At 31.5% G+C, this 14,127-nt stretch overlaps 1 protein-coding gene across 4 annotated transcripts in view; it reads right to left on the minus strand.

Moving 5' to 3' along the window:
• LOC124946784 (complexin) overlaps positions 1-14,127 on the minus strand; it is a 233,650-nt gene that overhangs the window by 12,055 nt on the left and 207,468 nt on the right. For all 4 annotated transcript variants that reach the window (XM_047488006.1, XM_047488007.1, XM_047488005.1 and 1 more), the window contains one exon: positions 12,867-13,030. In XM_047488006.1, the coding sequence (XP_047343962.1) occupies positions 12,867-13,030 (164 nt within the window). The remainder of the gene's footprint in view (positions 1-12,866; positions 13,031-14,127) is intronic.

Raw genomic sequence — 14,127 nt, forward strand, 5'->3', positions numbered from 1 at the left:
AAAGGAACGAAGATCAATCAGTTTAGATTAAAAAAATATTTTTCATTTTTCCAAGATCCGTTGAAGATCCATATAACTAAATGAATTTTCTCGCTTCTATATCATAATATATCATAGAAAATGAGTTTTAAAAAATGCTAGTCGGCGAATAACTGTGAGATTTCGTATCTTTTGATACTCGAAGAGTACAATTTATTTCAAGAATCTATCCTTCTTTTTTATTGTTTTACTTGAATAAATTTAAGATGCTTTTGCCGTTTTTCACAGAGCTTTATGAACGCAGGTGATAAGTCGGCCTGAATTAAAACATTTTATTATTTTCATTATTGCTGGTTTTCTTTTTTTGTATATGTTATGTGTGTGTGTGTGTATGTTATTTGCCGAGCATATGTATTAATATTTTTAAATCTACCAAGAAATCGATCGACCTTATTCGAATGCGATCGCTTACGAAGATATTTTAACTCAATAAGGCTTCGCGCTTATCAGTCTTCCGTAATTTGCATTCGAGCATGTCGTTAACGTTATAAATAAATGAAGAAGGAAGCTTCTGGAATGAATATTCGTCACGTTTTCTCTACGCAAAAGTAATTATGTATAATTAGTAGATATAACGCGTTCACTTAAACTCATTATTGATTATTCCTTCAAGCAAGATCCATTTTTGATGTCTCTCTCTCTCTCTCTCTCTCTCTCTCTCTCTCTCTCTCTCTCTCGCTCTCTCTCTTTCTCCTTCTTTACCTTCTTTATAATTTTAATTGAAAGGAATAATAAATAAACGTAACCGTCCGATCGTTAATGATTAATTTCGATTAGTATCATCTTCTTTCTTTGTCCTTAATAACTTTACTAGAATATTATAACAACTGTTATAACAACTGTTATAATATTCTAGTAAAAAACAAATATTGATTTAACATTTAACATCTCTAGGGATTATATAACAGGGGTTAATCAAATACGATACATGATTTTTTTTATATTTTCAATATTTCTGACACGCCGATTAAATTGATACTTAATCAAAATAATTTCATTTGTTTTAACTTTAATAAATTTTTCAAGTAAAATTATCGCTTAATTGGATAATTAACGAATTTCTTTCTAAAACGATATTTTGTAATTATTAATTATGTTGATTTTGAATTTACGATCATGACTTTCTCGTATCTTTGACACTGTGATACGTTACACGAAATATCAAAGCTTATGCACCTCTGATTCGTATGGCATCCTTCACGTAACGTTTCGCATTTCGCCTCGCGAAATTCGATGCCGGATATGTACGGCGTGTTTGCTTTTAAAGGCTGCCTGCTTCTATCTACGCTACACGTTAACTGCATTCGAGATTATCGTTTACACTTTTGCATCGTCATTGGGTAATATTAGTTGCGTGCACACCCATAATAAACGACGATGTCATTTACCCGATTAAGTTTTATATGTATAAGAAAATTGGTCGTGCTATGTTCTTTTTTCTTTTTTTTTTTTTTTTTTGAAGCGTAATATCGATAAAAGCAAAATAATTTATATTGTATGATAAATATTTGGATTGGGTGTTATGCCTAGAAATAGACAATATTTCGTACTCTATCGTATCTTTTTTGTTCTTATATGTATTATATATGTGTGTATATATATATGCGTATGTGTGTGTGTCTATATATATATATATATATATATATATAGAGAGAGAGAGAGAGAGAGAGAGAAAGAGAGAGAGATATTGGAAAAAATTATAATTCGTATTATCGAGTAATTATTTACATTGGACATCGCCCCATTATCTATCAGTAAAACACTTTAATAAATCTTCAAGATAAGCAATTTATTTATACTGTACATACAATCATATGTAGCTTACTATTAGTCTTCGAATATATTTACAGATTACTATAAAAAAGTCGATCATTGTTATATAAAATAATTAATTAATTAATAATAAAAAAATTAATTTACGTGATTCCTTTTATATTTTTATTTTCTTTCTTTTATTCCCCCTTTCAATGACCTTTTCTTGAAAAACTTTTACATGACTTGCGAAATGACGTATGTCCTTTTCACGGACATTTAACGTGTAGGCGTTATATTGTGAATAGAATCATAGTCTACGGGGAACAGAAAGAAAAAGGGTTTTACCAGCGAGATTCAATAAAGTACATAATAAAGTACATCGACGCGTGTTGTATCGACGAACCGACACATCGACGGAGGTCGACAACGCGCAATAATGTCGTTCACTTCCGTTATTTCTCGATAAAAGGAAGATGTCGACTCGTGTGTTTTACTTTTGCTGCGATTTTCCAGTCAAGATAGAAAAGAACGTTTTTATTATCTTGTATCCCCCATTTGTGGATTTTTATGTTATTTTGTTTTATTTCATTTTATTCTAATTCTTTTATTTTCTTTATAATATAATATAGAGAAAATTGTCATAGGAATAGATAAAAGCTTTCAATGTGAAAATCCAATTGTTTTTGGCTTATTGTTGATAAATAAGAAAAAAAGAAAGAAAGAAAGAAAGAAAGAAAGAAAGAAAGAAAGAAAGAGAGATCATTTTTTATCAAAAGATAATTTAAGTTTTGCCTTTTGAAGTATTCATGACATACGTACATACGTATACAAGTATGTATTCATTAAAATTACATCGCAACCCATATATGGCAGAATTGCTGATATCGTTAAGATAATTTTTTCTTCTCCTTAAACCGCACACGATCATCGATCGTACGATTCTCGACGATACCTTCGTGGTTCCATCGTGATTTCAATCTTTTATTTATCCGATTATTTACGCTATTCCGTATCCGTTCTCGAGTGTTCGAATTTCACGATTGAACGTGCCGATAAAAATTTTTTCAAAATATTCTTCTTCTGTTTATGGGATTTTTTTTGTGTTTATCTTTTTTATAACTATTTTTTCTTCCCCCCTGCCCCCCCCCCCCCCCCCCCCCGCCCCACCCCTCCTCACCCTCCTTCCTTTTATAAAAGAACAAGTATTTCGATGAGATAATTCGAGTTGAAGGAAGGAACAAAGGAAGACACCGTCTTTCGCTAAAGTTGGTCATACTTTTTAACAAAGCCACGGCGAAAGTTCTTCGGTTAAAGGATAGTCCCTTTTCCACCGAAGACGCGAAAGCTTTTAGATCCTTCCGCGACGTAAATTACAGCTGGCGCGCTGCTCTTTCCAGTCCGCTAAATTGACTCGCCGCTCTTAAGCGGCTTTACAATCCTACGAAAGTTCTATCCCGTCTATTCTAGCCTGTCGGCTATAAATTATTCTTCTTTTCTTTTTTTTTTTTTGTTGTTTTCTTCGCTATCTCTCTTTTTTTCTTTCTTTTTTAGCGATCCATTCCGCTTCGGCCGGTTGGGGTATCTAGCCGAGAAATTAAAAGTTTCGAGAAATTTTCTAGTTAACCTGTGAAACAAAAAAAAAAGAAAAGACAAGAAAAGAAAGATAGAAAGAAAGAAAGAAAAGGAAATTCAACGAAAGATCATGAAAATTGTATAGATTTTTTTTTTTTTGTGGAACAAGAAAAGAAGTAAAGGGATACATTGAATTGGGTCACCAATTATCGTGAATTTCGAATTTCGATTTTACCTATTTCTCTCTCTCTCTCTCTCTCTCTCTTCATCTCTCTCTCTTTCTCTCTCTCTTTCTCTTTATTCCTTTCTCTTTATTTCTTTCTCTTTGATAGAAATTCTTGTAAGAACCACATGAATTGAATTTTTAATCAGGAAGATGTAGTTTGCTCCACTTCATTATATTCAAACGTCCCATTCACTAGGACGAGGTGCGCCGTTTTGTCTCCATTGTTTCATTGGTAGCGTAACGAGACGACAGAACGTCTGTTGGAACTTAGCCAGTGTCTGGAAGATTTTTAATTAATTGTCCGAGTTAATTGAGGACCGAAAAGAAAGAGAGAAACACGAGATCCTACAAAAATTCTTTCCTACTTCCTACATCTTTTAAACGTCGAATTGTCGTCTTTAAATCTGCTCTCTCTCTCTCTCTATCTATCTATCTATCTCTCTCTTTCTTTCTTTCTTCGAAAGGCTACCTTCATTTTCTTAAGTGATTAAAAAAGAATATGAAAAATGAGATGAAAAAAGAGACAAAGATAAAAGATCTTTCTTTATTCATCTGATCTTCTTCGTTGCATTGTAATATCGCTTATAGTGAATAAGAAAAGAACTCAAGAATCGGAACGATATTTTGTAATAAGAACGACGACGATCATTATGAGGTACATCGACAAATTGGTCTCCTGAGAGATGTACCGTTTGTTTCATCGTTAATTGCAGTTTCAAATCGTCTTTATCGACAACTCTCTCTCTCTCTCTCTCTCTCTCTCTTTTTCTCTCTCTCTCTCTTTCTCTCTCTCTCTCCCTCTTTCTTTCAAAAATCCCCTTGTTTTAGACTATCATCATATAATCGGATCCACTATGATTTGAGCTCGGATATGATTATCAGAATGAATTTTTTCAGTCTGTAAGAATATCGACAGTCAGAGATAATGAGTATTGCTCAATCATTTACGTAAGTAGATCATACTTTATTTGTTCTTATTCTATATATTATAAATAATTATAACCATGTTCATTAGTTTCCTATGTATGTAGAAAATAATTTGCGCGTTCATACTTTTTCCTTGAAAAATAGAACATGGATTATATTATAACATTAATTTATAAAAAATATTGTTAATCAGTTATTGTTATTATAATTATTAATTGTTAGATAATTTATAACAAATTGTTTAGGACAAATTATTATATATATATATATATATATATATATATATATATATATATTTTTATTTATTTGTTAAAGATAAGATCAAGTTCAATATGTACTTTCGAATTTGAGTTAATTTCAATAGCCAAGTTTCGTTCCATTAGTTTCCAATACTACTCTGAACCAATAATGTAATATTTGCAATATATTCAATCTATACAAGTTGGTTTCGAATTCTAGAACGAGTACTTGCAGGTCTCGAAAATGTATTTATAAGTACTACGATCTTAAAAAGAATCGAACCTTTCACAAATAATAAATAATAGAATCTTGGAAAGCAGAATTTTATAATTTTTTCTAACTTTTAAGTAATGCATTCCGTACGATGATCCGAAGATGTGCTTAACATGTATAACTGAAATTTGCAACAAATATATTGCAAATCTCATTAATCACGACAAAAATGTTTTCAAAGAAAGTAAACGTTATAATACTATTTTACACGTAGAAACGTGCCTATACGAGAATTTTGTATATTCTTATAATTTTTATTATTTATTGTTTTATTATTATAATCGAATCATTCTTAAAGAGTATCGTTATCGATTTTAAAGATAGCAAAGAAATAATGATTTTGAATAGCATATAATTTATGATACGGTAATTTATGAAAGTATTTTTGAGCTTACTTGAGGCTATTTGATATTATTGCTTTTATTCGATTTTATACGATTGTAAATATTTAGAAATATTATTTTTATAGTCCGAAATATTTATAGAGGTTACAAATCCAATTAATCAAAGTTCAAACCTATTTTTGCGAGGTAATCCATTCGTTTACTACTATTTGTATACACATTAATTATATGGCGTTAATTAAAAAAAATTAATTATGAAAATTGTTTATAACAAATTATTAAAAATATACATATCTATTTCTATAAACATCGATTATATAGCATTAATTGAAGAAAGAAAGGAAAATGGTTTACGAAAAGTTGTTGTATCAAATTGTTTATAACAAATCGTTAAAAATAATTTAAAGAAACATGACGAAAATATAGAAAAAAAATTTATCCTTTAAAATGGCCTTTGTTTTAAATCTCTAAAATTTCCAGTTTTGGGGATAATCTCATATAAATTAAAGATGTTTATATTGACCCACTGACCTCTAATATAATTCCACATGGGCACATTGACACAGTGACCTATATAAATTCCTGGAATTTACGTGAGCTTATCAGTTGGTCAACGTAAGCAGTTTTTCTTTATTATCATATTACGCATAGATATACTAAAGGGACGTACGAATTATAAATGGCGATCTCTCGAAACGATATCTTCGTAATTAAAAGTCGTAGAGACTTCGAAAAAAAAACCTTTTTATAAAAAGAAGCGAACGCATTTTTTTTATTAATTTAAAATCAAGATCATTCAAATTTATCGTATTTGAAACATATGAAAATATCAGGTAAAAGAGTAATATATATATATATATAATATATATCGAAATACATTATATTAAAAGAGAAAATTGTATTATTAATCAATCAAAGAAGATATCAATATTCTTTGCTATCTTTCGTAATATCGATTTTGTAATAAATGAAGTTGCCAACCGAACGGAGGATAGAAATCGAATAACGGTCGTTAATAAACGGTAAAAAGGGCCTCGCGGGCTTCTCATCAGGTTGCGTCGATGTTGTTAGCATCGTCATACTCGTCGTCGTCGTTGCCGTCGTCACCATCGCTGTCGTTCGATTCCGCGGAGAGAATCCAATCGCGTAACAAGATATCGAGATGCGAGAGTTTGCTTAACGAGAGGAGATAATATTTCACAGAACGAGACTGCGGTGACAATTCGATGAGCTCGATATCGTCATTACGTTACCGTTCTCTCTCTATGATTTCTCGAATGTATCATCCTCGTCATCATTGTCATTGTCATAGTCTATGATTTCTCGTTGTCGGAGGTTTTAGACTCCGTACGAAAGCAGGCCTTGATTACGCTTTGGCTCGGAAATTCCCATGAGAGTGATAGCGCGAGTGAGTAGACGAACGAATAAGCGAGCCAGGAAGAGTGTGTGTGTGTGTGTGTGTGTGTGAGAGAGAGAGAAATGAGAATCGAATTGCGGTCGTAATTTTGTGGAGGAGTGGCCGAGCGAATGATCGCGAGTACCAATAATTATCCTAATTGCAGGCAATACGCGTGTCTGGAGTAAACAATGATCCTCAATTGGACATTCGTTGAACATTCTACATGAAACCCGTGGAAGATATCCTCTTTCTTTTTGTATTTATGACATCTTTAAGTTACTTTTGTTACAAACTAGAAAAAATATTGTTATTAAAAATATATCGATCGTGACATCATTTATTAATAAAATTCACATGTGCTATCTATGAATATTTCTTTTTTTCTTTCTTTTTCCTTTTTTTTTTCGAATGATATAAACAAGCAAAGATTAAGGATTAATTATTCAGTTCTTTTAAAGAATCATGAATCAATTCAAATAATTTGTTGATTTCTACGAATCTTGTTAGACGAAACGAACTAATTGTGAAATCTAATCGGTACTTCGTTCAGATTTTGAGAATCCTATTCTGTCTATTCCTGTCTATCGTTTTACGTCATGTATTTTCTGCAATCTCTATCTCTCTCTCTCTCTCTCTCTCTCTCTCTCTCTTTCTCTCTTTCTTTTTCTCTCCCTCTTTATAACAACCATCGATCTCATCTGGGTCATGTCAGAGCCGTTGTGATTCTGACATTCGACGGAAGAGAGAAAAAGGGAGTGAGTGAGTGAGTGAATGAGAAAGAGAGAGCGAGAGAGAGAGAGAGAGAGAGAGAGAGAGAGAGAGAGACAACATCGTTGGATTGACAATGAGTACTCTACGATTTCGCCTGATATTCTCTTGTTTTTATCCCTTTTGTCCTCCTGTCCTTTCCGTCGCTCGATTTTACGGTGAACCAGCATGAGAAAAAGGAATATAGAAAGGTAAAAATACAAAGAAAAAGAAAAAAGAAATCATAGTATTTTTAATATATTCGATCATTATGCATAAACTCTCTACATTTTTGTCTTCTCATTCATAAGGTTACATGCGCAATATCAATCAATTGCTGATGATCATGTTAACGAAAGATCGAAAAAACAGACGAACAAAATTAACGATACGAATTTGTTGATATCTGTAAATATCTTAGCAACTGTCGAATAGAATAAATGTCGAGGAAATAGTTGTAATAATGGAGTTACTTTCAAAAAAGAAAAAAGAAAAAAAGAAGGAAAAGAAAAAAATATTGAATGGATCTCTTATTACAAGAGTCGAAATCGAAATTAATATGAATTAGAACGTTTATTAGAATTTCTGCTATATCCAGAACAATTAAACATTCTGTTCGATTCTCTTTTCAATTCTCTTTTATACAATAATTTGAAATAGTTATTTTCGAAATCGTTTCAGTTTTTGGACTTGCTTTGATTCTTAGGTTTTCTTAAAAGGAATCATGCATAATAGACTTCCGACATTAAAAATGGTTAAGAAAAAATTAAAAACCAACCCATGTCCGTAAACAATCAAGTCTACTTCGTAAAGTTTCGTCAAAATTATAATGTTTGGTCTTAGGGGTGACTTTAAGTAGAAGGTAGTCACGTCGGACTCTTTGAAGGCTGTATTCACTAATGTCTGAACTTTAAAAAAATTGCTTCTAGTGTATTTGATTCAATATATTTCATTGGTCACATCGCGACTAAGCGAATTGCCTGCAAATCGTTCGAGTTTTCGTAGTTGCCGACAATTCGTTCATATTATATATTCTTTCGAATACAATGGACATCAGCGATTGGCCGGGAGAGAAAGAGAGAGAAAGAGAGAGAGAGAGAGAGAGAGAGAGAGAAAAGAATATTTGTTCAATTAAAAAATTACAACGAATAATTAATATATTCTTGTATTATGACGAAACATACAAAGTTAAAAGTTCAGAAATATCGTCCTTGTTTTGTCTTCTCATTTAAAATGATAAAACTGTATTTTATAAAAGAACGAAAAAAGAAAAAAGAAGAATAAAAATAGCAAATAGATCTTTTGCAAAAGAATTCTACTTTGTATAGGTCCAAGGGACGTAAATAATAATTAGTTCTCGGTGTTGACGAAACGTTATAGAGCATTAGTGGAAGGATACAATATAATGGAAAAGAAGTACGAGTGGTATCATATGAGAGAAGTTACGCTTTTACCAGCGTGTATTTCGTTTCAAGTTTTTTCTCCTCTTCCGAGCATATTTTTTTTCTCCCCTTTCATTCTTTCCTTCTCACTCTCTCTCTTTCTCTTTCTCACACACACACACACACAGACACACAATACTCCGACCTTTTCAACACGGAGGGAACCAATTTCATTAATTACTTCGGCCGCGAGAAAATGCATTTGGCGTTGGTATTCGAGGGATGTTGATGGTGGCTCTACTACTATTACAGAAAAAAAGAAAAAAAAGAAAAAACAAAGAAAGAAAAAGAAACAAAGAAGAGGTAGGAAAAAAAAATGGTCGGAGTGAAAAGAAAAAAAGAAAAAAAGAAATAAAGAAGAAGGGTAACCACGCTTAAAGGAAACGAGTTACGCGTCGTGTCCGATAAACATTTCCATTTCACGGGCCTAGCTGACGAGCTTGCGTTTCGTTTCGTTCCGTTCCGTTTCCTCCTCTTTTTTTTGAATATTTTAACACGCTTCCACAAGTGTGCGAGTCCTTTTGACTTGTTCGTTTGACTCTTTTTTAAATGTCAGAGAGAGACAGAGAGAGAGAGAGAGAGAGAGAGAGAGAGAGAGAGAGAGAGAGAGAATGTGTGTACGTAAAATGACTAAGCTTTGTACTTAGTAAAACTGACATACATGACGGTTTGCCTTTGTTTCAATTATTTATGCATTTCAAAGTTTCAATTTTTTTTTTTTTTTTTTTTTAAATTGCTTTATGTGGTCATAGTTAATGGAGGAGATTGGGAGCGGGAAAAGAAAAACAACATTATTTCGTAGATTGCAGAATCTCGTTTAGCACTCGTCTTTCTCTCACGAAAATTACGAATAATAATAATAATAATAATAATAATAATGATAATAATAATAATAATAATAATAATAATAATAATAATAATAATAATAATAATAATAATACTAACAACAGAAACAACAAGAATAATAATGGCAATGATAATAGTAACAACAACAATGATAACAACAATCACAACAACAACAAGAGTAATAATGGCAATGATAATAGTAACAAAAACAATGACAACAACAATCAGAACAACAACAACAACAATAATAATAATAAAAATAATAATAATAATAATGATGATGATGTTGATGATAAATACGAAATCTAAGATAGTTTTTCCTAAACTTGGACACATACGGATGTATTTGAAAAATTATTATCGTAATAATAAAAATATCTTAAATATATAGTTTATAGATTCTTCAATAAAATCAATAGCATTCTTCTTTAAACTTGTTGGAATAAAATTTTTTTGGAAGAATGTTTTAAATAATAATAATAATAATAATAATAATAATAATAATAATAATAATAATAATAATAATAACAATAATAATAATCTGTAATAATGAATTATAGATTGGACGATTTAATTAAGACAATGAGTTGATTATAAACGCAGAAAGGGACGAATACATTTTCGTCACAATCGATACAGAATTGCACGATCTTCTTGAAAACATGAATTCTAACTAATATTCCTAACAGGCCATTAGCGTTCTTAAGATAATACTTGTGATCGTTCAATATCGTTTCGTTTGTGATCGTATACACGTATCTACATACATATGCACGTATATATACATACATACATACATACATATATATATATATATATATATATATATATATATATATGCATTCGTATGTATGTGTGTATGTATATACATAACAATTCCTGAAACCATCGAGGTCCAAATGGATGGCCGTACAGAATCGTACTCATGCTTTATAATACATGCATCGTGTCCACCAAAAGTATTATAATTCATGTCGCGTACGATTATTTGCATGGCACCTCGGAGAAGAGGAAGCATTGTCTCGCACGATGATTCCCATTGATCAAACGTCCAGAACAAACGAGAATCCAGTCGTTAGCGCTAATTAGCATGCCGATTATCGACGGTTCAGCTGCGTACGAAACGAACACAGCCAACCAATCGTTTCTCGAATTATGCTAATGTCCGAGAACAGCGAATTTCGAAATTTATTATTCTCGTTCGTATTCTGTTACGATTTCATTATTAGCTTTGTTTTCTTTCCGAGCTATGTTGTTTCTCTTATTCCATAGAAAAAAATCTCTTTTATCGACTTTTTCGATAATCAATTATGAAATATGAATATTTCTCGATTACTATGTAAATGATGTAAATAAAGTTTTACTTGTGTGATAAGAAAAGAGAAAAACATTCCTTTTCGTATTCGTTGTTATATCGAAGAAAAAAAAAATCTATACATTTATAAACATACTAATCGATTTTTATAATTTTTATTATTTAAGGTATAAGGTAAATGTCGACATTTTATGATTGATTTTAAGAAAAATGATTATACTTTTTATAACGCTCATATTCATTTCATATTTTCACTTTTCTTTCTTCCTCTAACGTTAACAATTCACAAAGTATTTTATATTCCCACTGAAGGTATACCGTCCACTTGGCAAGACGCATACGTGAATTTTAATTAGAACCTATTATCAATGATTATACATTAGCATAAGAGTTTCGTGACTCGTTGGTTATCACGACACGTCTTTGATTAAAATTATTATTTTTTTATGCTTGATTTATGCTCGACTCTTGTTGACGAAGTAGGCCGATGATATAGAATAATTACAAGAACTCACTTTCTTAAATATCTGCACCTTTTTTACAATGCAAATGACATAATAATTAAATCGATAATGATTGTAATATTTTTTTTAAAAATTCCTATTTCAAATTTTAAACGAAGAAAATTTCCAAATAAATAAACAATAATCTCTATAATTTATTTTCCTTTTTTTCTTTGATTAATCCGATATTCGAGGATGTACAATGAGCTAGCTATTCTTAATGAAACGAATGATTAAATTTCGAGAAAGAAGCGTGCAAAAATGTTTAATCCTAGATAAAAGAAGTTTAGAATGCTAACGGAGTTTGATATAATTATTATCGACGTCACTGATGCAGTGAGGTGTTCGGTTTAAACCAGGAAAGATATCGTGAGAATTCAGAGTAATGGAAGTCATACGTCTCTACAATTTATTGGAATATCAATGTGCCTCCAGGACCACTCTCGTCGTCTCTACCACCCTCGCTACTAACACCGTTGTTGGAAACATGAACGTAACACCCAGCGTCGAGGGAGAATACGTATTTCAATGTAGACTTGATGCTGTACGATATGAGAAGATTTTATCATTCTAAGAAGTGAACAGAAATGAGGATGCGAGAGGAGTACTGTTGTACAGAAACAAGTGGATGGTTTATGGGATGAGTTTGTTCGGATGGTTGTTAATATTCCAATAAGACATCTTGATATAATTTACTTTGTCCCGTCGTCCTACTTGAAAAATAAGAAATCCATACGCGTAGATTACGCGTGAGAATATTGATGATTTACAAACTTTAATAAAGATTGTTTAAATCAGATCATTTTCTTTTGTGATCGATAAAAAATACATTGAAATGGACGTTCAACTATGAAATACATAGAAACTGAGAGCTTAACGTTGGAACGATTTTACCGATAGAGGATTTTTTGTTGGATGGTTTGTCGAAGGTACCCGATCTCTTCAATGGCTTTTACATTGGAAGAAAAACGAAGGCCATTTTTCCAACGAATCATGGGATTTCAAATATTTTTCATTCTTTTTAGAAAACTCGAGTGATCTGATCGATGGGTTGAGAGAGAAAGAGAGAGAGAGGGAAGGGATAGAAAAGGAAAAAAAAGGATAAAAAAGAGAGAAAGAGAGAGACAGAGAGAGAGGATAGAGAAGAAAAAATATGGATAAAAAAGAGAGAAAGAAAGAGAGAGAGAGAGAGAGAGAGAGAGAGAGAAAGCATCGTTGGTAAAGTGACTTTTTCTGACCTTGTCTCTGATCTCCTGTCGCATCTTTTCTCGTTCTTCTTCCATTTTGCGGTGTTTCTCTTTCCTCCTCTCCTCGGCTTCCCTGATGGCTTCTTGCCTTTCCCTTTCGGCCTCCTCCTCCTTTTCCTTGTCATCTTCGTCTCCTCCTTCGCCACCGACCGCTCCTAAACAAAAAAAATTTTCATTAATATTGTAAAATGATTTGTTAAATCATATGTTGAGAATATTCGTTTCATTTTTATTATTTCAAAAATGTCCAATTATTCAGATTCATTCTTTTAACGTGTATTTAAAAATTCATATTTTAATAATGATTACTAATTAACGATCGACGAATTGAATTCCATCATGTCAAGAACGATCGTTTACGCATATTCGAACGTAAATACCAAATAATGGTCCTTATATTTTATTCATCGTTCGTACGTTGTAGTACTTCCTACGCCTTTGGTAAACCACAAGTATCTTACAATTAGTTACAGTTAATAGACGAACACCGATACGACGCTATCCTTAGGGAATCGAGTCGATAAATGGTCTTGCTTACCATCAACACACTATTCTCCTTGAACACTGTCTTTCAAATTAACTAGCTATCCTTTATTATCTCTCTCTCTCTCTCTCTCTCTCTCTCATTCCCTTTCTGTTAACCTTATATATACTTCCTAGGATCCATTGAAGTAATTAAAACATTCGTTTGGATTATTCGAATCGGTTTGTTAAATTTGTACATATCTATGCGACGATTAATTACAAAGCTACCAAATAAGAAGAAACCGAATTGTTTACACTTTAGTGTGTAAATACCGACTGATGCTTTTGAGTCAAGTTAGCGTGTAAATGTGGCTATATAAATAACAATAGGTATATATATATATATATATATATATATATATATATATATATATATATATATACGCGTATGGATATATATATGTTGAGTGTAATAACAATGTAAACATAATATTGTCGGTAATCAATACGTTTTGATTTGTTATTAAAGGTACTTTCGGTGATGACTTTAAAGCGATCGCTTAATTTTGTGTTTCGTTCTTTACTTTTTCTTTCCTGTATGAAATTCTTTATTAATGATTTAAACTTAAGAATTATTCGTTTGTCGAGATGATACAATCGTATATTCATTACTTCTATTAAATCTTCGATGTATGATTTTTTTTTTTGTAGACATTTTGAGAAAAAGAAATATATAATAATAGTAGCTATTAAATAAATATTAAAATAGGAATAAAGAAAAGATCAT

Source organism: Vespa velutina, chromosome 2 (genome assembly GCF_912470025.1).
Source record: "Vespa velutina chromosome 2, iVesVel2.1, whole genome shotgun sequence".
Lineage (NCBI taxonomy): Eukaryota > Metazoa > Arthropoda > Insecta > Hymenoptera > Vespidae > Vespa > Vespa velutina.